This window comes from Rhinichthys klamathensis, unplaced genomic scaffold (assembly GCF_029890125.1).
Source record: "Rhinichthys klamathensis goyatoka isolate OS25496 unplaced genomic scaffold, OSU_Roscu_1.1 h1tg000104l_1, whole genome shotgun sequence".
Taxonomy (NCBI): Eukaryota; Metazoa; Chordata; class Actinopteri; order Cypriniformes; family Leuciscidae; genus Rhinichthys; species Rhinichthys klamathensis.
The window spans coordinates 2,895,373-2,918,179 of NW_026606643.1; the positions used below are offsets into that span (position 1 = coordinate 2,895,373).

Consider the following 22,807-nt stretch of genomic DNA (forward strand, 5'->3'; position numbering starts at 1 on the left):
AGGTAACTAGCTATGAACATGTCCACTTCAACTAAATTGGTCAAAATTGCCGCTCAAAATTGATTCCAATACACTTTGTTTTAAGCATGTTGCTAATCGAACTACACAGTATTCGATAAGCTAGCAAATGTCAATTTCAATCTAGTTGGATGTTAGCATGCTGCTAAGCTAATTATTTAGTATTTGATTTGCTAGCAAATATGTAGTTCAAAATAAATGAATACATTTGAATGTTAGTATGTTATTAAGCTGCTTGCCAATAATTTTAACAAGTCTAAATATACAGCACAGACAAATGTCGAGTAAATAGCTGACCATTTTTAATTGGATTGCATCAATGTCAGTTCTTTTCAATATAGAATGAAACATATATTTGTAGTCGTCCACCAGTTTGCTGCAATGCATTGTGGGACCCTCTATAAAAATAGGCAAAATATGCCAAATCGCCCCCTATACCCTTACGTTGAGTCCTGCACGCGGGCTTATGTTGAAGGTACCCGTGGGTGAACGGGTGGAATAATATTTATATATTAATATATAATAACACTGCTGGTTATTTAGCAGTGATATTTATGGCTATTCTAGTAAGCTAATTGCCTGCACAAAATATGATAGCATTGTAAAATAGCAATAATATGTAAGGCTGAAGTTTACATTGACTTCATTACTTAAACAAAAGCAAAACACACCTGATACACATTCTTTGTTCTTTATTTTCTAGAAGTATAGTGTTAGAAACCTTGATACCATCTCACTCCGACGAAAATGACACACACACTCGACGTCGTAAAGACGACTTCCCACCTCGTGAATATGAACTTCCCTGGACGACTTCAACACAAGCAGCAATAAATAGGACGGCGTAACTTATCATTTGACAAAGTACAAAAAAAGTGTTTTTAAAAAAAGCAAGAGAAGAGTTGCTTTTGGCATTACATGATATACAGATGACGTACATAAAATGAGTAGACGGTTACAGTAGAAGGTCAGGAAGGAACCGTTAGTCGCGTGTGCAACAGAACGCCTTCAGCTGCTGTTGCTTAAAGTTCCTAATGTAGGGGAACGTATCCCCAAATGAGGTGTAACTAATGGAGCAGCCTGAAGTGTCGTGTAGCACGTCTGACTCCTCAACATGCTGTCTAGATAGGCAGCACACTAGATTTTGGAACAAGGCTTTCTTCTAGACCACACTTTGACACTGCCTTTCCAGTTTCCACTTATATCAGTGTTTTGATTTTAAAACGGGGCATTTTTTTTTCTTGTTTTTCACAGGTATAACGAAGATTAAGAGGGATATCGTGTTTGCTGCCAGTCTTTACCTGTGAATCCTGTGTTGTTGTTTTTGAGCGCTCTTTTGCTAGTTATTTTTTTTTTTTTTTTTTTTTTCAAGTCATTGTTCATTTTGCATCAAAACACCGAAGGACAGAATGTACATGGAACATAATTGTTTTATTTGTGTTCAACGAGCATAATGGGTTCTGGTTTTCATCATAAAAGCGCAATATATTGTACATACAGTTTTAACAATTTTAATAAAAAAAAGTCTGTATAGTGATTCTTTTTTTTCATACAGATAAAAAAAAAAGTGTTTTCTTTTGTGGCATAATAGAGGTACACTTATATTAGTTTTTGGAGATACACAGGAAGCTGTGGTAGCAGCAGAAGCAGTCCAGCCAAGGCAACGTGGGACAGCGTCCATAAACGGACCCCCAGAAAGGGGTGTCTGGAGAACATTGAAAAGCAAGGTTACATTCACAGGTTTCCACCCTAGTGGTCTGCCCTCATAGTGGGTGCACGCCGAAAACCCTTCCATTCGTCAGCTTAGCTTGGGTTCTCGTAATGATTTCCATTCGTCGGCGTCTCTTGTAAGGTGGTGTGTGGGATCTCGGCCTCTTTCTGAGGTTCCACTTTCTTTTTGAAGAAATCCGACACACAGAAAACCTGTAGGGTGTGAGAGGAGGTGATGTAATTTAGTCACAGTGGCAGAGCCTGAAATATCAATGTCCTGTATTTAGCAAGAAAATAACACTTGTATCACTCAAACCCACATTTATCTATTTCCTGTGGAACACAAAGTTTTATTGAGGACTTGGGCTGCTGGACGACAAAACTCACAGATTTTGAGCAGAGGACGACGAAGTACACAAATCAAGTACTAGAGTTAAAGTACAGATGCCCTAATAAAATATTACTCTTGTTAATTTTACTTGGTACATTAAAAATCAAGAACTTTTACTTCAGTATTAAAAGTACTTACTGTAGATTGTTTTTTGCAAATAGGGGGTCAAATGTATTAAAAACAGGTGGAGCTTAAATAGGTTACAGGCTAAAATGTGTTGATGTTTCAAGAGGAACTCTATGCAAACATACTAGTTTTGTATCATTTGAACAATAACAGCAGGGGAGATGAATGGGCATTCATTTGCATAGTTTTTAGAACCCAAAACATGCTTTTATGCTTAAACAAGCTTGCCCCTTTACAGTAGATTTAGTTCAAAAACAACTGACAGTCGTAACCTAAATATGATTTTATTAACAAAAATAAATCCTAAAATTTGGCATTAACCTCCCGTGCTGTGAGTCACGTGCACTCAAGCTCCAAGGGTCTCCGCTCTGACCAGATCATTTGATTCAGTGAGTTGTTGACTCAAGAACCGATGCAAACTCGCTCGTTCACGTCTCGGAGCGGGTGACGATTTCTTCAGTTCAAACTAAAGCGGAACATGTTTTTATAAAATGTAGTGGAGTAAAAAGTACGATATAATGCTTTGGAATGTAGTGAATTCAAATCTTTCCAAAATAAAATACTCTAAAATACAGATACCTGAAAATGTAACTTAAAGCCAGCAGTGGACAGTAACAAAGTATGTTTTACTGTACTTGAGTACATTTAAAAGGGTTTAGCTGAAGAATTGGAGACTGAAGATATTCAGCAAATAATGTATTTAGACATTCTAAAGATGTTTTTGTTAAATAAGTGGGCCGTTTACATGACACTAAAAAAAAACGAAGTGTTTTGGCCGTTCATTTGCACAACAGCAGCATTTTGGGGGCCTAAAAATGCAAACATGTTTCAAAGTGCAAGTTTATGAAAACAATTCTGTTATTCTCTGTGTAAACTACAACAACTTGAATTTGTGAAAACGGTGACGTCATGCGTATTGTTCAGTCTACATAGATATATACACTAGATGTCGCCTTGGGGTTCTAAGCATGCGTCAAAACCGCCGCCATCTTGGCACAGGGGTCTTGTCATAGGAAGTAGCTAGGTAACGCTGCTATCTCCGCCTGTACTTTGGATTTTCGGACTTTTGTGCTGTGTATGGATGTTCACGAACGAAATCTGAACTAGAAAGATTTTTTTTTTTTTTTTCTGGACTCAATGTCTGACCATTGGAACGAACCAAAAAACCTAGAAAATCGCATTCATGACGATTTACGGTGATTATATTTCCGTTAGACCTTTGCCTACATTGCCGCTGATGATTAGAGAAGGGGCTCCCCTGTTCCATGATGGGGCTCTATTGACTCATTCGTTCCAATGAACTGCCGTAGCCAAGGCGACATCTAGTGTATATATCTATGTTCAGTCTATAGGTGTGTAGTGTTTCTTTACAAAGTTACATCGCCATCTACTGGCCTGGCATGAATAAGTGTTTTTAATCGTTTTCGTGGAACCGTGTGAATGGGAATCGTTTTGACAACGTTGTATGTACACGAAAAAACCTACAATAAAAATCGAAGATATAAAAATGAAAGTAAATACTTAAAAAATAAAGGACTTTAGTATAACATTAATTAAAATCTAAAATAATACTGATTCTAATGTTACACGAAGATTACAGAGTCATATAGGTTGGGAAAATGTGAGGACAAGTGACTTAATTTTTGGGTGAACTTTGGTCAATTTGCGGTTAATCACTCACCACTAGTAAAGCCACGATGGCTCCTTGTATGAGGCCTGTGAGTACATCACTCCAGTGGTGTTTGTAGTCTGACACACGGGACAGTCCTGTATAGACGGAGGCGGCGATCAGGAAGAACTGGAGTGTGGGTCGAAGGAGTCGTGCCCATTCAGCTTGCATTCTTGCTTGAAGATAAAGCTTTGAGAAAGAGAAAGGCTATTCAAGAGCGGTTTCAAATATGCTTCCTGCCAAACTCTCAGCACATGTGACTTGATGACCTCATTAACATTGTCATGTTTATTTCAGCAAGTGGTGTGTGTGTATTGTTTTCATGTTATTACAGATCTCATGCAACCAACTTTTTTTTGTTTATGAAGTGGCTTATTTTTCTTATGCCCAAGGTAATTGTACCTAAAGTTCTGGCATGACGCATCAAAGCTGCCACATTCATCCGCTCCACCAACACAGTAAAGACTTCCTTTAACAGGAACCAAGTCAAGTTATTTTAGTTGACTATGCTGAGCTTCCAAGAAATGTAGATTATCTTTAAATATTAATCATCATGCGATCACATTACAGGTCTTGTTGTCAAATTCATTACTCATTTAGAGGTTTGATGGAGTGATCCGAGTAGAACGATAGTTTGCAACAAAGAGTCAATGTGGGCAAAACAAGGTCTGTTTAACTACCACTACATGTAGACGTGCTTGTGCAACTGTTTTGAAAACCTAAAATCAATGCTGACATTTGTTTAGCAACTCTTAACACAAACTAAGGATTACTTTGACAAGTTGATAGGACGAAATCCCCCACGCTGGGCAAAGATTCCCAGAAATCTTTGGAGGTCTAAAAAAAAAAAAATACCCCCTTTAAAAAGTGCACACAAGCTCAAGAATCGTTTCTAGTTCAGATTTATGTGGTTAATGCTTGTAATCTAAATTTGAACGTGGTTAGGCAGTTTCAGTATCGGGGGGTCATTTTAGAGCAAAAAATAGTACAATGTTATCTGTTGCTGAACATTGACCCCGGGTCAAATGTGCTATGAACTTTGGCTGCATGTCTTTAAAGCTTGTACTCTCGTGATAAGATTATGGTTTGCTAACTAGGCAGTAATGGAGAAGTTAAGCAGAATGACATAAGAATCCTTAAGATTGCTCTACTGAATCGATACACTGCACTGTGACATAATGGGGATTTCCCAATGGAAAAATCTATGTGGTAAAACAAATCTACATGCATTTATCCCATTTCCTGGTCACTCTATTCACCATTCACTGGACCAGTTTGGTTCTGGTTTGTTATTCGGTTATTTAACATTGTGGTTTAAATGTTAACTGATTAATCAAGGACATCAGTACTGTATACAGTACAAGAATCCTCTATAGAATTGAGAACAAATTTTAATTTAAATGGGTAGTCCATACACTGGGGGGGAGATAATGTTTTATGGGATTATATGAATTTATTTGTTCCACTGAAGAAAGTAATTCATACAGGTTTGGAATGACATGAGGGTGAGTAAATGACAGAATATTAACGTTTGGGTGAACTGCACCCCTGACAAAGGACACGCAAAGAATAATGAAAACGCACTTACTGCCAGGAACAACATGCAGTACATGGAGAAAGAGGAGTGACCCGAGTAGAACGAGAGTCTGCAAAACAACAAAGAATCAATGTGGGCAACCCAGAAGGGCTGTTAACAACTTAATACATATAGACATGTGCTTGTGCAACAGCATGAAGCCTTTAAGTCGAAGCTGACATTTGTTTTGCAACTTTGTAAAAACAAAATAACAATTACTTTGACAAATTGGCAGAATGGAATCTTAACACTGAACCCCAGGCTGGGTGAAGATTTACATTGTCCCATTTGGTCCCATAAAACAGTCCCTTTACAAAAAGCACGCACACACCCTTTTCCGGGTGATAAAGGCATGCTTGGGGGAGACGTGTGTTAACCGGTGGGGTCGGGGCAGGGGAAGCACGGAAAGAGTCAGAGAGGGAGGGTGGTCTGGCTATCCGGCAGGCTTTTGTGTGTTCCTGTTTACTTAAGGTTAGACCACTTGTCGACTAGGAGTATCCGCCTAGTGAATGACGGCAAATAAATCTGGACGAATACAAGCAGCACAGAACTAACTGCCATAGTCAACCACTGCAGACATGATGAGGCCAGATCTTCAATATTCCTGCTGATTGAATTACAGACCCAGTCATGAGACAAAGTAGAGCTAAAGTGAATTATCTGTGAGGCGGAGAAGCTAAAATAAAGCATTGCAGACTGAATGTGACTGATCTGCATGAGGACAAAACTGCACTAAAGGGCAACAGACTCGTAGAAATGAAGACATGCTTCAGATTTTTGAACTGTTTTGATTTGACCTGGAGGACTCTCTCACTCCTTTTACAAGCAAATATACTTGCTTGCCTAGTGAGAAGATCCATTTTCCCAGAAGAGAACACTCCCGTGTGAAAGGTGATCCGGGTTATTCTGGGCTCAGACCCATACTGCTCGTTGTTTGTTCTATAAATGGCATCGTCTACTAGGCAAACACTAGACAACCACTAAAGAGGTGAAAGAGATGGGAACCACACCTATGTTAAATGAGAGCATTCTGAGAGGTCCTGGGATTCTGGCCTTGAGTCTGTCCCAAGAACCCAAACAGAAACTCTGCGTGCTCTGAAATGGTTTACCACAGGATTAGAGACCACTACAGTGTGTGAACCACAGATTTCCACCAAGAGCCTGGGTGGCCAACTGACCCAAAAGGGTTCACAATAAACATTTCAGAAGAAGCCCTTCATTTCAATGTTAACGAGGGAGTTTCTTCTCAATGCCAGACACAAAGAACTCATGGCACACTTGAGGTCACAACTGAACTGGTTCTGCTAATAAGACACTTTCCTGTAAATCTTTACAACTATGCCTAATTCCATGTAGGATCCATCTGTCCGAAAATGTTCTGACGCCAAGTCATTTTAAGGGACAAGCTTGTCTAATAATGAATGCAGATGCAGGCTAGACTGGTTAGGAAGTTTCCAGGATGGAACCACATTAAAGAACTAATTTGAGGGATTCCTACTTCCACCTCAAGGACAAACTTCCCTTTCTTACAACAACTCTTACATCAAGAGTAGGATACGCAATAGTCCAGGGGTGTCCGATTGTGCTCCTGAAGGGCCTGCTGAGTTTAACGCCGTCACACCAGCCTAGATATTTCTAGTGATCCTCAAGACCTTGGTTTAGCTGGTTCAGATGTGGTTAATTAGGGATAGTGCTAAACTCTGCTAGAAGTTGGCCCTCCGGGAGAAATATTGGATAACCCTGCATTAGTGTGTCTCGTCCCTCTGATGAAACATTAAACCGAGTTCCTGACTCTTTGTGGTCATTAAAGATCCCAGGATGTCCTTCGGAAAAAAGTAGGGGTGTAACCCCGGCATCCAGGCCAAATTTGTCCATTGGCCTCTGTCCATCATCATGGTCTCCTAATCATCCCCATATACTGTATACTGATTGGTTTAATCACTCCACTGAAAAGCTGTTATGTGGTGGGCGTTCTGGCGCAATATGGCTGCCGTCGCATTATTCAGGTGAATGCTGCAGATTGGTAGCCTGGATGCCAGCCCGAACCCCGCCCACAACATTTTTTGGTCGGGAAGTTCGGTCTGGACTCGATCCATTGAGGAGTAATTATGATCGGTTCAGAAATCGTCGGGCCAATCAAATTGCCAGGGCGGGCTTTATACGATGATGGACAGATGATCTGCAGTTACATAATCATCACGTTATCAAAGAGCGCTTGGGTTGAACTGGTTTCCCTCAGAGATGACTGCCGCTGGAGAACTGAGATGTATAGATTCCGCTGTCGCGTCTGTTGTAAAAGAAATCGACAGCGCATTAATTTTAAAAGACGAACAGAGAACTGCAATCAAGGCATTTGTCGATCGGAAAGATGTGTTTGCCGTCCTTCCTACGGGATTCGGCAAAAGTTTATTTTATCAGCTGGCTCCGATGATCACTAAGAAGATGGGACGCAATGAAAACCCTGTGGCGTTGTGGTTTCTCCTTTGGTCGCACTCATGGAGGACCAAGTAAAAGAATCAACACTCATTGTTGTTCTGTTGACAACTATGCTATGCAACTATGTAGCTGACTTACTGCGTTGCTCTGATTGGTTGTAGGTCTATCCAATTGAGTGCAGAGGTTTTTTTTTCCTGGTTCGGTTAAGACACGCCTCATAATCAAAGCCCTATGGAGCAGTATCAGACTCACATTCTGACTAGAATATGAGTATGATGAAGTCAGGCTAGCACATTGGTGGTGGTTGAGGAGATTCCCCCTTCCATATGTAAAGCACTTTGAGTGCAGAGAACAGCGCTATATAAATGTAACTAATTAATCAATTAATTAATTAAGGGAGGGGTGTCCAATCCCACTTCTGGAGTGTCTTCTCCCTGCACAGTTTATCTCCAACCCCAAATGTACCTGACCCAACTAATCATTGACCAACTAATCAAGGTCTTTGATCAAGGTCTAGGTTCATTGGAAACTTCCAGTGCTGCGTTTCCCAAAAGCATCGTAAGCTTAAGTTGATCGCAGAACAATTACCACCAATGGTCTCTACGATCAACTTAGGCTTACGATGCTTTAGGGAAACGCAGCCCAGGGAGAAACGTTAGAGCAGGTCAGAGCTAAACTCTGCAGGAAAGTGGCCCTCCAGGAGCAAGATTGCCCACCCCTTTGTTAAGGTAAAGAATAGTGAACTAGTGAACCTAAAGGAAGTGTTACCTACCTTCCCTCATTGACCTTGGTTGTGTCCCCAGTACAGATGAAGTCCTCGATGTAAGCCCCTCCTGTGCAGTTGATCTTCGTCCAATCCGGTTTGCACACATCCAGGAAGTGTGGCCGCAGTCGGCCAATTGAATACTTGGCAATGTCAGTGAGTGATTGGCTCATGGCGGCACCAAACACAAAGGTCCCAATGGCCTTATAGATACAGGCCACATAACTGTTGCAGAAAGACTTTGATTTGATGCGGTTTAGATAGACTGAAAGGCACTCCCCTATGATCATCTGTGATGGGAGAGGAAGCAATGAAGCATTACTTTTCTTTGTTCTGGTGAGAAAGTCAACAATTTTGTTACAACCAGTTACGTATTTGTAATATGAGGATATTTGAGGATTGTTTCTCACAAGGATGTCCACACGTACAAGAATAGAAGATAAGATCGAACAGTAGAAGCACTTGACAATGCAGCTATCACAGGAATTTTCTTTAAAATGTCCCTAACATCACAGTTACCCATGTTTGCATTGCCTCCTTTAGAGGTTATCCCTGTTGGCCTCGATCAGAGTAGACACCATATTTTATTTGACATTAACATGGCTGTGAGGGATGGGACAACAGTACAACCAGACAACCACAGCTCAAATCTAATCAACTGAACAATCAAGAATGAAGTACACACCAATACAACTTACTGAATGGACTGTACTTCCATCTCTCTTGTTATATGGAGTCTACACTGACTACGGTCTAGTGACGGTAATACAGTTTTAGCTTCTCTAGATAGCTTAAAAAAAACATTTGTTTCTGTAGTTTTGAGGAGTATGATCAATTATAGCGCAATTATATACTTTCCTTATACCTTTGCTTTACTAAAATATGCAGGTTAAAATACATAGAACTCTGCATTTTCAAAATATACATTAGCAGTAACTTAAATCAAACGTTTTTAAAAACATTAAGGCAGAGGGACGTGCTTTGAGCTCACATGGGTGACTGTGAGGTTATACAGATGTGAATGTGTATGTATATAATGTTACCCATAATAGGTAAGCTCAGTTTAAACATATTTTTCTAATACCCTTAAAAGGACAATGTTGAAATTGAAGATGGTATCACACAAGATAAAAAGCCTGCATTAAAGAAACAGTTATAAGATGTAACCACAGAGAGTGTCTCCAACTCTAGTCTAAACGTCTCACCACAAGACTTTCTGTGGTATATGAGAGAATATATGTGGGTGGAAGACCAGAAAACATTGTTTCCACTTAAGTACTTTAAGGTCAAATATGGCTTAAATTGCAAATGTTAGTTCACCCAAAAATAATTTACATTTTAATTTAAAACTTTAATGTCATTCCAACACATTTGAGTTCCTTTCTTTCAAGGGACAATTGGAGAAATTGATTGACAGGAATGCTCATCTTTTCCAAACACTGAAAGAACGCAGAAACTGTCAGGACTCCATAGAAAAGAACCATAAAAGTAGTCCATGTGACTCCAAGGCCCTGTTATTAAGACACCTGGTATTAAGATGCGTTTTGGTTGATCTGATCACAAGTATACGACGCTAAAAACAAGTGTAATCTAGGTCAAAAAAACGTTTTAAGCTTGTCCACTTTTGACCACTTCCAGAGGTAGTCGAAAACACATCAGACCGGATTGCTTTCATAGTGTAAACGCTCATGAGGTCGAATGCGTTCGAACAGCCACAAAAGACCGTCTTCTCTCCGCCTACTGACGTAATGAATCAACATTATGGGAAGCGCGCTAGCCAGACGGGATTAAAACTTTGTCGGCTGAAGACCCAAGTTTAGTTTAAAGACAAAAAACGTACCAAGCACAATGTTCTCTCACCATCCCTAATACTACTAATGATCAGATCGACCAAAACGCATCTTAATACCAGGTGTAAACTGATATTCCAAGATTTCAATGAGCGCAGTTATTAATGTCACACGTTTGTTGCAAGTTTGAAGTCACAACGCCTCGTAGCAAACGCAGGCAGTGAATAAAGAATTCAATTTCGGTTCTGTTCCTCACACAAAGCTAATGTATGACTTCAGATGACTTGGAATACAGCACATGAGCCAGATGTAGCACTTTTGACACTTTTATTTTTTGGACCTTGACAGCTTCTGGTCACTGTATGCTTTGATTTAGACAGAATGGAATCGCTTCAAATCATCTAATTTTGTGTTCAACAGAATAAAGTACATTATACAGGTTTGGAACAGGGTGACTAAACGATGACAGAATGTTCATATGTGATTGAACGATCCCTTTAAGCCTCTATCTACAGGACTGTATGTCCTTTGTACTGTGGTTAGATCTTAAAGTTCTGTTTCTTAAGCTGGCATGGGAACAGTCGTACTGACCAGAGAAAGCACACAGACATTAGGAGGCACAATGAGAGGAGAGAGGGGTGAGCTGGAAGTAACAAACAGACGGGCACTTACAGAAATCAGAGTGATGGGAATCATTACTCCTGCTACTAACTGATAGGAAAGGGTGTCTTCTTTATATGGGTACTTGATAGAGTCATCGTTACAGAAAAATCCTCGTTTGAATGTTTTGTGTTGTATTGTGAGTATTGCGAATGGGAGTCCAACTAGCAAAAAAAGAAGCAGTGAGAGAAAAAAAAAAACAAAGGTTAAAAGAGTGCTTCGTACCCTATTCTCCCCAATTCAAGCAAATGGCGTTCTCCTCAGGGAGATGTTCGTACAGAAAGGAAAGCTGTGGGTTAGACAGACATTACATGTTCTACTTCTACACATAATGAACAAAGGGTTAGAAAATGGCGAGGTGTGGTGTGGCAGCCCGGGCTGAATTTAGCTAAAAGTTGCACTTTGTCTTTGCGTAATGCAGGATATTCTTGTTAAAATGCGTTTTATTGCTTTGTTTTCCTTCTCCATTGGTTTTGAGGTCCGCATGGGAAGTGGAACGTGCCAAAATAGCTCAAATTATTCAACGGCACGCTATGGTGATGGGTAGATCTTGTCAAAACGTTGAGTATTTGTTTGTCAGAACATTCTGATAAACAGATGGTGTGAAATCCTTCTCTCTCACTCTCTGTTCACAGCTGACAGTGATTTTATTGCTTGAGGTTGCTGACATGGTTTTCCATGCATCATTTTATTATATCACTGTATGTGGGCAGAGTCAATCATATTGAACATCATAAACACTTACAGAAACATTAAGTTCTCAGTCTTACCAAGTCATGACTACAGTTATCACAGGAGACAGATCATGTGAGCTCCAATGTCTACCATTGGTAGTCGCCACATTCGCTAAACACTGACGATGAATGACATTGGGTCGCTTTATAATTTGCCAAGTGTGAACAAGCCTTTATAGTCCCTAAAAATGCCTTTCCCGTGTTTTTTCACACCATCATGTTATAAAAGAGCTTTTAAATGCTGCTCCACCACAGTTAAAAAACATCAGAAAAGCGCAGAAAGGGTGACAGTGGTGAGACCCGCAGAGACTTTACAAGCCTGTTGGGGACATGAAGGTTACTCAAGCGTGGCAGCAAAGCATGTGGTAGAGATTAAGACATTTACCCAACATGCAGTAAATATGGTCTGCTGAGACATTTGCGTGCGTGTGAACGTCCATGAACCGCTCAATCTGCCATGTGGATCAGAGCAGGTTACCTGAAGTCTCCTAACATTACACCGTATCTTCTTGCTATCTTCGGTGAAAGCTGCATTGTCATGGTCTGTGATGCGCTGTCTGAACGTATAGGATTTCAGAGTCATTGGGAGCATCGGTGTAACATTCACGGCGGACGGATCGCTCGTTTAGATCATCATTTTCATGCAGCCTGAACTGACTTGGCAGGCGAGTGGAAGCTGAGGGCTGCGCACATAGAGGTCAAACCCAAATCTCGCACTATGGGAAGTTTGAGGTTTTCTCAATCTTGAGGGTGATGTCATATGGGGTTAATCAAGGAAAGTATTGCTGAAACTTTTGGAGAAATGTTTTAGAGGCAAAACTATGGCATCTGTGCTCCAGAAGAAATTAACTATCCACTGTTATCACATTCCAGACAGATCACAATATCCCAGATACTCCTTCAATCGGGGTTTTTTTGTGTTAAAACTGTTTTGATGCAAATATTTACACAATAAACTTGACATAAAAGCATGAACATGAGTACTTGACTTGTGACTAAACGGTGACCCTTCCTAAACATATTCAGGAAGTTTCTGTGGTTTGGTGGGTAAACCAAAGAAACCTCTGCCTAATTTGGAAAAAAACCCAAAAAACAGCAGTGGATTGAAGAAGGGCGCGTTTAAATTCAAACCCAAAAATACCTCAAACCTGAGCTAATCTGAAACAGCTAACGGCAATTTCTTGTACTTGGTGGACATCCTTGGCTAAGAAGTTGATGACACGCAACATGCCCAGAGTATCCCTAGCCGAGCTGCCGAAATGTCTTCAATCCCAACACGATGTCTACACCGGACACAAGTAGTCCATCACAATACACAGTCTACACTGGAAGTGTCTTTTATGGTTTCTATCTTTGACGTACACCACTAGTTTATTTTCCCCAGTTGTCTGAAATGGAATGATTATATTTACAAAAGATGAATATTATTTGTTATGCATGTAAATAACTTCTGAATGAGCCACCTTGTTAAGTGTCTGAGCTGTCAGCTATTGTGTTTAACTGTATGCATGCATATCATTATGTTTTTGCCATATTTACAAAGAAATTAGTTTTGCTCATGTTTAATGTATAAGACCTAGTGTTATGATTGGTAAGTAACATTGGTCCTCATTTTTTAAACACAAGTAGAAAGTGTTTCTTTGTAAATACGTAAAAATCATTCTTAAATTAATTGTAGCTTTCGATGCAAATCAGGGCTGATAATTATTTTTATATTATGGCCGATAATCAATAAATGGCCTGATATTAAAATGATCAAATATTTTTGTCTAAATAAAATAAGAAAATAACTAAAAACAATTGTCGTAAATGCTACAGTACATGTGAATCTAGGCATCACAATATTATAATGTGCAGTATAAAAATTGGAACATAAAAATTATAACATTTAAATGAGTGATTTAAAAAAAAAGATGAACTATTAACTTTGTAATTAAAAAATAGTGCAAATGTGCATGTACTAATAAATCTCCAATATCAAACAATGTGTATATATCTAAAAAAAAAAATCTAAAATGGCCCAATAACGGATACCACACTCACACTGATATAATGTACGTCCCTAAAATTAATTCACACAGAAATTTGTTCTCCTCATGTATCATTAAGTGTAACATTATTTTGCTATTATAAAACAACCCATGCAAAGTTAAGGAATTAGAATTGTCAGTGTAGGCTTGAGCTCACAGCTGACTCCTCCATTGATACTTCCAGTGTAGACAACCTCAGTGGACAGTGGTCTCTCTCTTCCAGTGTAGACACAATGTTGGATGGACTAATGCGATCACAGATCAAGTGACTTGAACAGCTGCTTTCAATCCACCTAACAAAGCTCTACTGAAATTGCAGTTTGCACCTGTTCAGTGGTCAGGAGTCATGTTGAAACAGCTGCTCTTCGGTGTCCATTTGACTGTTTGTTCATTTACAATGAAGGGCCACTTCCTGTGACTGCAATAGACGATTAAACTCTCAAGATGAATCCCTTGAAACAAGCTCGAGTGCACTACAGACTTCTGAGGGAGGACGCTGGGCATGTAGTGTGTATATGCTACTGTCTCTGGGATTACTTACACTACATATGGGAAGTGTGAAGCCCACTGTGTAGAGCACAGAGGAGGTGACGGTGCTGGTGTGGAAGGGGTAGCTGATGCTCTCGTCATTACAGAAAAAGCCCCGCTGATACGGTTTGATTTTACCCAGGTTAAACGCTGCAAGCGGGAGGCCGGCTGTAGGTAAAGAAGGGTTAACAATGGGTTAACAACTCCATAAAGGGTCTACCAACCAATCAAACGCAAGGGTTGATTTTCAGTGTTGAGGATTGGCTGCTGCCACCTAAAGAGATAAAAATTACAGAACGGATGTGGGTTTATAATGAGAAAGCTTGTTCAGAAAAGACAGGTAGACTTGGGGGCTGTTTACACGACACCTTTTTAAGGTTTTGGCCGTTCATTTACACGACAACAGCGCTTTGGTGGCCTGAAAATGCTAACTTGTGATAACGTGTTTCAAAGTGCAAGTTATTGAAAACGATACTGTTTTATCTCCGTGTAAACTACAAAAACACGAATTTGTGAAAACGGGGACATCATGCGTATTACGTGTTCAGTCTATAGGTGTGTAGTGTTTCTTTACAAAGTGACATCGCCATCTACTGGCCTGGCATTTAGTCGTTTTCACAGATCCGTGTGAACGGGATCATTTTGACAATGCAAAGGAAAAACTTTTCCGTTTTTAGCACATCATTGTCGTGTAAACCTACTCTTGGACTTTGAATATCTGTTATTTTGAAGTGAAATGTGTAAAGCCAACAGTGACTGATGACAGTTTTACAAGGGCCCAATGACATGTATTGTATTTATGTATTATATTTTAAGTATATTTTTGAATGGTGCTAATTTTATAATCCATCTTTCAAATCCAAGGGCTAAATTGATCACAACCACACTTCAAACACTTATTTTCCAATGTTAATGCTTTCTGTCATCCTTTCTTAGTGCTTATACCAGACACGTTGCTATTGTCACTTACAGCCTCTTACATTTTAGCTGACCCTAATGTCATTATCTATCCCGTATTGCACTAATGCGACCTGACGATTTAAAGTCTAACATGAGCGCTCATATGTAAACATTGAGTCCTCTATATAGCCTCAGCCTATTGTTGCAAAGCATCATGGGAAAACGACACAAACCCTCATTCATAGAGCCTGAGGCTCCTCTCGCAGTAAAAGACTATGGGTCTGTTGCTGACGCTGAGTGCATGTGACATACGCACACATATAGATAAAGCTGGCTGCTCAAGCCTGAAAGAAGGAAGAGCTGAATTGAGGTAAAACTTAATTGTTCTGAGATCCACTGAAGCCCCATTGTAAATGCCAAAAGGGCGAAACTAACACAAGTGGGAAAGTCTTCTGTGTTTAAACTCATCAGTTCTGATCTGCTCTTCTGTGAGTCTCAAACAGAGTTTAGGTGATACCGGTGGTATGTAAATATCCATTTGCGAATGCAAAAACCAATAAGGCTTCCCTGTAAAAAAGAAAGACACGTGACACAAGAGTGTCTGCTCGACAGCCATGACCGTGAACTACTTTTAAATGAGAAAAATAACCAGCTTATGTGTAGGGATATTATACTTTATCATACTTAATAATAATGCTTATAAAATGCTGACTAAAATCATTCCTCCATCTTGGTACATCTAGCAAAGGACAAGAATGAACAACAGCCCTCATGAAAGAAACTCAGATGGCTACTTTGTGGAAAGTCCAATCTGTTTGTTCCCTGTGTAAAAACATTTTTTTTTTTAAATCTCCAAGTGCATGTGGAAAAAAATACTGATCAAAACTTCCATTATAAATTCTGTAAGACTCAGTAGCCTGTTGGGGACCAACTAGAATAGATTAAGCATATAATAATTAAGAATTATAGTTCAGGGTTCCCACATATTTTGAACAATGAATTTCCATGAAGTGATCAGTCATTTGTTATTATTTGGATAAGGATTTAAAAATAGTTTTATAGAAATAAATCACATTATTATGTGATATAAGGGAGACCAGGGCTAGTTGTCACATTGCAGTTGAACTATCTCAGGAAAATGGAAAATTCTCTGAGAGAGAGAATGCGGGCCGGGGTAATATATATTACACTACCATGCAATAAACGCTTATACATTAGAGTAGACAGCCTATGGGCTGCTGTTTAATAAAGCTGTAGGGTTTCTCAAGCGATTTTTAAAGGATTTACAGTTCAGTTTCAGATGTCATTGTTGTGCATAAGAGAATCTCTGCATAAAGGTAAACGCCCTGTTATTATGGAAAAGTTGATAACGCAAGATGAGTGTATGACGAGGACTCCGGTATGTTTTATGAGTTATGACGCACATTATTGTCGTACGAGGTTATTGTGTAAGTGAGTAGACTACTGTTGCAGTGTTGAATCTCATGCAATTACAAAACGTGCATGGGCAACATCTAAAACAACTGACACCTCCAGATACGCCTTTAGTAGCTATATTTATGCCTTTAAAATCTTTCTGTACAGCACTGAACGCATAAACAGGTTATAATTGTCACTCCGCTATAAGACTTACTGCAGTCAAAACAATATCGATTCAAATTAATGAAATAAAAAGTAGCTAACAGTATAAAATGATGCTTACCGAGTATTAGGCACGCGATGTCAAGCAACATAAAGGGGATTCCTCTGGTTTCGAACATCGTGTCAGTGTCCTTCTGTGTGTCAGTTATGAAGATGAAGGCTTTATTAAAGGCGTCCCCCTCAGTGTTCCCACAGTAAACAGACTAACTGAGAGTCCACCTCTAGAGCTCCACTGACATAGACGCGCACTAACGAGAGCTCACACACTCTTAACATTGACTGCGTAATGACGACAAGTAACGTTAATCAGCCGGAGAGGAGGTAGAGCGAGCCACTTGGTTGTAGTTTCTTAGATACGATGACCATTTCACCGCATGAGGTTAAGAATAAGCGATGGCGAGCCGGTATATTGATGTCTCGGGTGTCTTAGTTCGGACTCACTGCCAGTGCCGAGAGCTTCTGCTAGCTGACGGACAACAGCTGAGGATCAGTGCACCCAATCGCGTGTCTCTCAGCATTAGCCACGCCCCCGTGACCACGCCCATCCGCGTATATAATTAAATCTAGGCTGTATCATGAGTCGTCAAAAATGACCCCAGAGTCGATCTAAGAAAAAATATACATCAACCTACTTAGCAGTTTTGGTTGTAATGAATTACTACGTAATTAATGACTGTAATTTAATTACTTTTCCCTTAAAAAAGTACTCTTATTTTTCTGATTAAATTTTATTAAATAGGCTACTGACTTAGAACAATCTAGCCTTAGCCTTTATAAAACATAAAAATGCAACGTCTAATGATAAAATGCATGTTTTTAATGTAACCTTCATTTAAATACTTTGGTCGGTTCAATAATATTTTAAGCAATTTTATTGTATTTATTTGAAAGAATTAAAAGTGCAGTTTCATGTCTATCCATGTATTGTTCAACTGGTCGAGGTTAATATAGGATTTAGAAAGTAATTAGTAATACGTATTTTTTAGAGAGGATTACAACAGTAATCTAATTACACTGATGAAGATAGGCCTTCCAAAAATCGAGAATAGCTAGTCGGTACCGATACCAGCACCAAGCCTACACGATAGCCTACTCGATACCAAAGATACCATGGTTAAAAAAATAGCAACCTTCAACATTTAGGCTACTTTAAAAACACAGTGTATGTTTTCATGAGGTAGCCTAATTTGTTGCAATAGTCGTAAAACAATAATGAATAAACACATTAGAAGCAGTAACATAAATAAAAAGCCCTACAATATAATAAAGATATGCAAATTAAACAATGCTGTATATTTTTTCAGGTAGGCTATGCAACAGTTTAGCCTAGGCTATTCAAGTAAAAAATACCACAGAAATTGAATAATCAAATATAAAATAACTCTGCATAGTCATAACGGTAAGTTAAATATCTTAATCCTTATTAAAGCTTTTCTTTAGTTGTTTGATTCTCATTAGCCTACTAATAGGCCTAGACAGCCAATAGTAGACAGCGGGTTTTAAAGGCTGCTGTCACTAAGACCTAATGGACGGAGTATAGACAATATTACACGTGCTGTTCACGTCACATAGTAACCGACGGGAATAATCTGTTTGACACTCGCGTGAATTTATAAATTAGCATGATATAAAACCATGTGCGCTAAAGTCTTGTAGGCATATTGCACCGTGCAGCTCGCTTGCAGAGCAAAATCAAGTCGGTAACATTTTAAAATCCTAACGGTTTCTACAAGACCGCACGAACATTTATCCACTAGCAGCTATAGGTGTAACTCAAACAAATTATGAGAGCAAATCCAGTCATTTTAAAACTTTCTGTGAGGCAGGCTAATTTAATTAGGCTAAAGGGGAATTTATAAATAAATATTGTGTGAAAAGCCTAATTATTACTAAAAGTAAAATATATGTTTACAATGTTTAAAGTAGGCCTGTAAAAAGAAAAAATGTAGGCTAGTAATGATTTACTGACAGAATACAACAAAAATAAGAAAAGGTGACTTTGTTAAGTCAATAAAAATATTTAAAATAAATAGTGTATTGTTACATATGTTAAAAAATCACAATGTATTATGCATAATAACAGACTTTGATAATAACAAAGTCAAATATAAAGAATAAATAGTCTCTGATAATAATCAGAAAACAGAAGGCCTACAGAATGTTCATGCCGCCTGAGATGCGTTGCTGCCATCTAGCGGTGAAGGCCACACAACGCATTCTCATTCTTACTCGATGATATACATGCAGACGTATACAAATTTGGCATTCTTTTGCTTTATTTTCTGCTTCGTCCTCACAAAATCTAAATGATTTTTCATTTACAACAAATGAGAGCGAGTTTGTCCCCAAAACATATTTAAAGAATACAAACAGACATACAAGCTTTGAGTTTTGGGGTGAAAAAGGTCCCCCAATAAATAATTATTTTAAGCCATTGTACGCCGTTCTTGAAGTGCTTTGCACCCTGATGTCTTTTTATACCCGACAGACTTGTATTCTGCCTGAACTTCAAAACAATTCTGCAAAATCTAAAGATTGTAAATTGTGAACAAATACAAGCATTTGGAAGAATCATTAAATAATCTCTAACCAATACTGTTAATATGCAGTACTCACAATAGCATACTCATCGAATCCTTCAATACAAATGATCAAGTATGATTCTAGGTCTCTCTAAAAATCAATATTAGAATTTGATTTCCAATTTCAAAAACAATTATACATTTTTTAGTATAAAATAAACTCCCCCCTTAAAAACCATCATGTCGGTTTTAACCATCTGGCACCACTAGGCGGCGCCACAACATTAATAAATCAAGGCTAACATAAAATGAATTGCAGTTCTTTGAACCGCTCGTCATGTAAACTGTCAGGACAGTCTAGATACATGCATTAAGAAGACACTTAATAGTCTTACTCAACGATTCACAATTATACATTAACAGCAAAAAGGCATTTTATTGCATTCCAAAAAAAAAAAAAAAAAAAAAAATCGAAATGTCATTTGTAGCCTACCAGTTAGTGTATAGTACAGAACTCTTTCCAAAAGACAGCAGTTTATCAGCGTAACTCGCTGAGCACGTGAAGTGCATCACACACACATCATGACACACACATCTCGATCATTTTGTAGCGATCCAAGGAGACTGAAGGTCCTCCCACGCTTCACTGTCTTCAGGGACCGTCTGTCTGCTCTGTTCCTGCGGCGTCTCTCGGTTATCTCATTGTTTGGGTGTGTGCTTCTGTCTCACTAAAGCCGGCTCTTCACTGAAGGCAGTACTGTATAATTCCTCCACTTCTCCTCTCATGCATAACATCAATTAATTCTGTCGCCATTTACTCGCGCTCGTGTCGTTCCGACCGAATCACTGTGGAACACAAAAGGAGAAATCCTGAAGAATGTACAGGTTGCTCTTTTCCATGTGATTAATACAATGCGCTTTAAAACTTCAAAAATGCAGCAAAAGTAGGCTACTTATTTTAATGTTAGGCCTAATCATTATCATTGAACCGATCTTGAGTATTAAATCCCAAGTCGATGCGTGAACAAAACTTCAATATTTGTAGCGCGCCTCCCATTCAATAAATCGCAATAAGCTTTGTGCATTGCTACTTTTGATTTGAAACAAAGTCTCAGCTTTGCATTTCTGTCAATTGCAATATTCAAACAATAAATTTACGTTTTGGCGCGCTTTTCTGTGGCGTGAAGCAGCAGCACGTGAACACTGATCGTGAACACGTTTCATTAAGTCGATCAATCAGTGGTTCAACTGCGGGAAAGACGTCAATAAAACAGCTTGTAAACAATATAACTTAAAGCTACGTCAAAAATGTCATTCATAAACTCGATAGTCAGCTAGAAAAATTAACTCTAGAGAGGAACATTTTGCTGAATATATGTAGGCTACTATATTATACTTTTCCTTAACTTGTTCTTCAATAGGCTATTTAATGTTTGAATGAATCCGTCATGAAAACAGTAGTTTTTTTTTTTTTTTTTTTGTCAGTAGGGACGTGCCTGTCATAAACATTAGAAGCCCTCACTGAATTTGTAATGGTTTTAATGGCTATATTGGGAATTGTGGTTTGGTTGTGACGGAAACTGTAACGGTCCCTGTGGGTCTCTACTGGTAATCTGTTGCCTTCTATTGGTGGCATGTTAAAATCCCTAAACCCTAATGGAATGTGGCTCAAAACAGGGTTGCCAAATCATAAAATAGCCCAAAACAAGCCCGAATGACCCTATCCAAATATCAAAACTCAACATATGCCACACCCATACCTAAAATACATATTTTACAGTCACTGTTATGTGTTATTCACAATTTCAAGTTAAAAATCACAGTCTGTTTTCATAAAGGAGCTGAAAGCCCCTCCCTCACAAAACTCCCTCATAATCTAGCAGTTTTAGCATTGGTATGTAGCATATTTTAATACACTCCTTTCATTCAATTACAATTTATGCAATATGTCAAACCCTTAAACCGCAGGGGGGGAAAAAATCAACCTGCGGCAGGTTTACAAGTGCCGGAAAACTTGCCAACTATGCTACTGGAAACCATTTGGTAATGGTTTTAATAGTTAACAGTTGATGGTTTGTAATGGTATTTGCAGTGCAAAACATTAGAACTTCTCTGATGGTTTCTTGTTGTTGTTTTTCAGCAGGAACGTTTTTGTTAACTGATTCGATAAAAAAGATTTAACTCAAGAGAATGATTCCCCCCCAACCCCCCCCCCCCCCCCCCCCCCCCCCCCCCCCCCTCCCCTGAAAACAGACATCGCTGCTTCTTTGAACATAATGTTGGGCTTCATGTGGACCCCTTTTATGATGACTTTATTGTGCAGTGAAAAGAACAACCGGAACATTTTGCATCCACAGAACAAAGAACGGCAAATGTCACGAGCGTGAGGAAACGAGGACAGGCCGCCCTCTTGTGAACTATCCCTTTGAGAGCATGTAAAGAAGAGGTAACATCCATCAGGCTTTTTTGGCTCCGCTTCTCTGTTTCTGTCTGCGGAGGTGAGCCTCGATCTCGTGTCGGAAGAGCAGCATTCCCAGCTGGCCGTGCGAGGCTTCGTTCATGGCCTTGGACTGCATGCACATCTTGTACTGGTCCGGGGGCAACTCGTCCGCGCAGCGCTTCTCGTGCCACAGGTGGAAGAGGCCGCGGGACGGGGCGCGCACTACTAGTAGATTACTGTGGAGGTACTTCCTGTACAGGTGCACGTCCTCGCCGCCCCAGCCTTTAATGTCCACGTCGAAACCCCCTGGAAGAGTGGGAGACAGTAAATAGGGCCATGAACATGATCACATTTAGGATTTAATGCCAGTCTTCTCAAGATCCAAGAACTTCCACTTGAGATTGTTTCGGCATAGCGCGATTACAAACTTTTACAGCGCACACAACGCTGATTTCTCTCAACATAGGGACAGGAGAGTAAATACAAACAAAGTAACTTGCACTACTTATTTGGAAAAGTAATCTGATTACTCTGGTTACTTATAATGCGTTGCCCCCAACACTGGCACATTTGTAACACATTCCAAAGAGCTCCGTTATCAGCCACCTACAGTGGAAAATGAAACCATATCCATACCGGCTGGGCCGGATCGGCAAGGAGTGGAACAGTTAAGAGAACGGTTCGCCCTGATGGTGGAAAAGTGGCTACAGTCTCAACATGTTCAGTTGTTTTGTCAGATAACCTTAAAATGTCAATGACTTCTTAAAGGGACAGTTCATCAAAAAAATTACTCCTTATTTTGTCCTTACGACTTTCTTTCTTCTGTGTAACACAAAGATGATATTCTGAAAAACGTTTCAGCTGTCTCTGTCC

At 39.4% G+C, this 22,807-nt stretch overlaps 3 protein-coding genes across 5 annotated transcripts in view; 1 reads left to right on the top strand and 2 right to left on the bottom strand.

The window, feature by feature from the left end:
- Positions 1-1,555, top strand: part of mtrex (Mtr4 exosome RNA helicase) — a 50,883-nt gene extending 49,328 nt beyond the window's left edge. The window contains exon 27 of the mRNA XM_056253355.1: positions 1,273-1,555. Within this exon, the coding sequence (XP_056109330.1) occupies positions 1,273-1,325 (53 nt within the window). The 3' untranslated portion in view covers positions 1,326-1,555. The remainder of the gene's footprint in view (positions 1-1,272) is intronic.
- plpp1a (phospholipid phosphatase 1a) lies at positions 1,431-17,400 on the bottom strand. 2 transcript variants are annotated; one of them, XM_056253357.1, is made up of 6 exons: positions 17,034-17,400; positions 11,152-11,303; positions 8,699-8,979; positions 5,503-5,560; positions 3,927-4,103; positions 1,431-1,941 (listed from the first exon to the last, which is right to left on the bottom strand). In XM_056253357.1, exons 1-6 carry the CDS (start codon positions 17,089-17,091, stop codon positions 1,822-1,824), a joined length of 846 nt encoding a protein of 281 aa, XP_056109332.1. In that variant the 5' UTR covers positions 17,092-17,400; the 3' UTR covers positions 1,431-1,821. The 2 variants fall into 2 exon arrangements, with proteins under 2 accessions (XP_056109332.1, XP_056109331.1); XM_056253356.1 differs by lacking the exon at positions 11,152-11,303 and adding an exon at positions 14,445-14,599.
- Positions 17,401-21,737: 4,337 nt separating this feature from the next.
- The window catches only part of csgalnact1a (chondroitin sulfate N-acetylgalactosaminyltransferase 1a), a 32,150-nt gene continuing 31,080 nt past the window's right edge, over positions 21,738-22,807 (bottom strand). For both annotated transcript variants that reach the window (XM_056253358.1, XM_056253359.1), the window contains exon 8: positions 21,738-22,240. In XM_056253358.1, the coding sequence (XP_056109333.1) occupies positions 21,951-22,240 (290 nt within the window). In that variant the 3' untranslated portion in view covers positions 21,738-21,950. The remainder of the gene's footprint in view (positions 22,241-22,807) is intronic.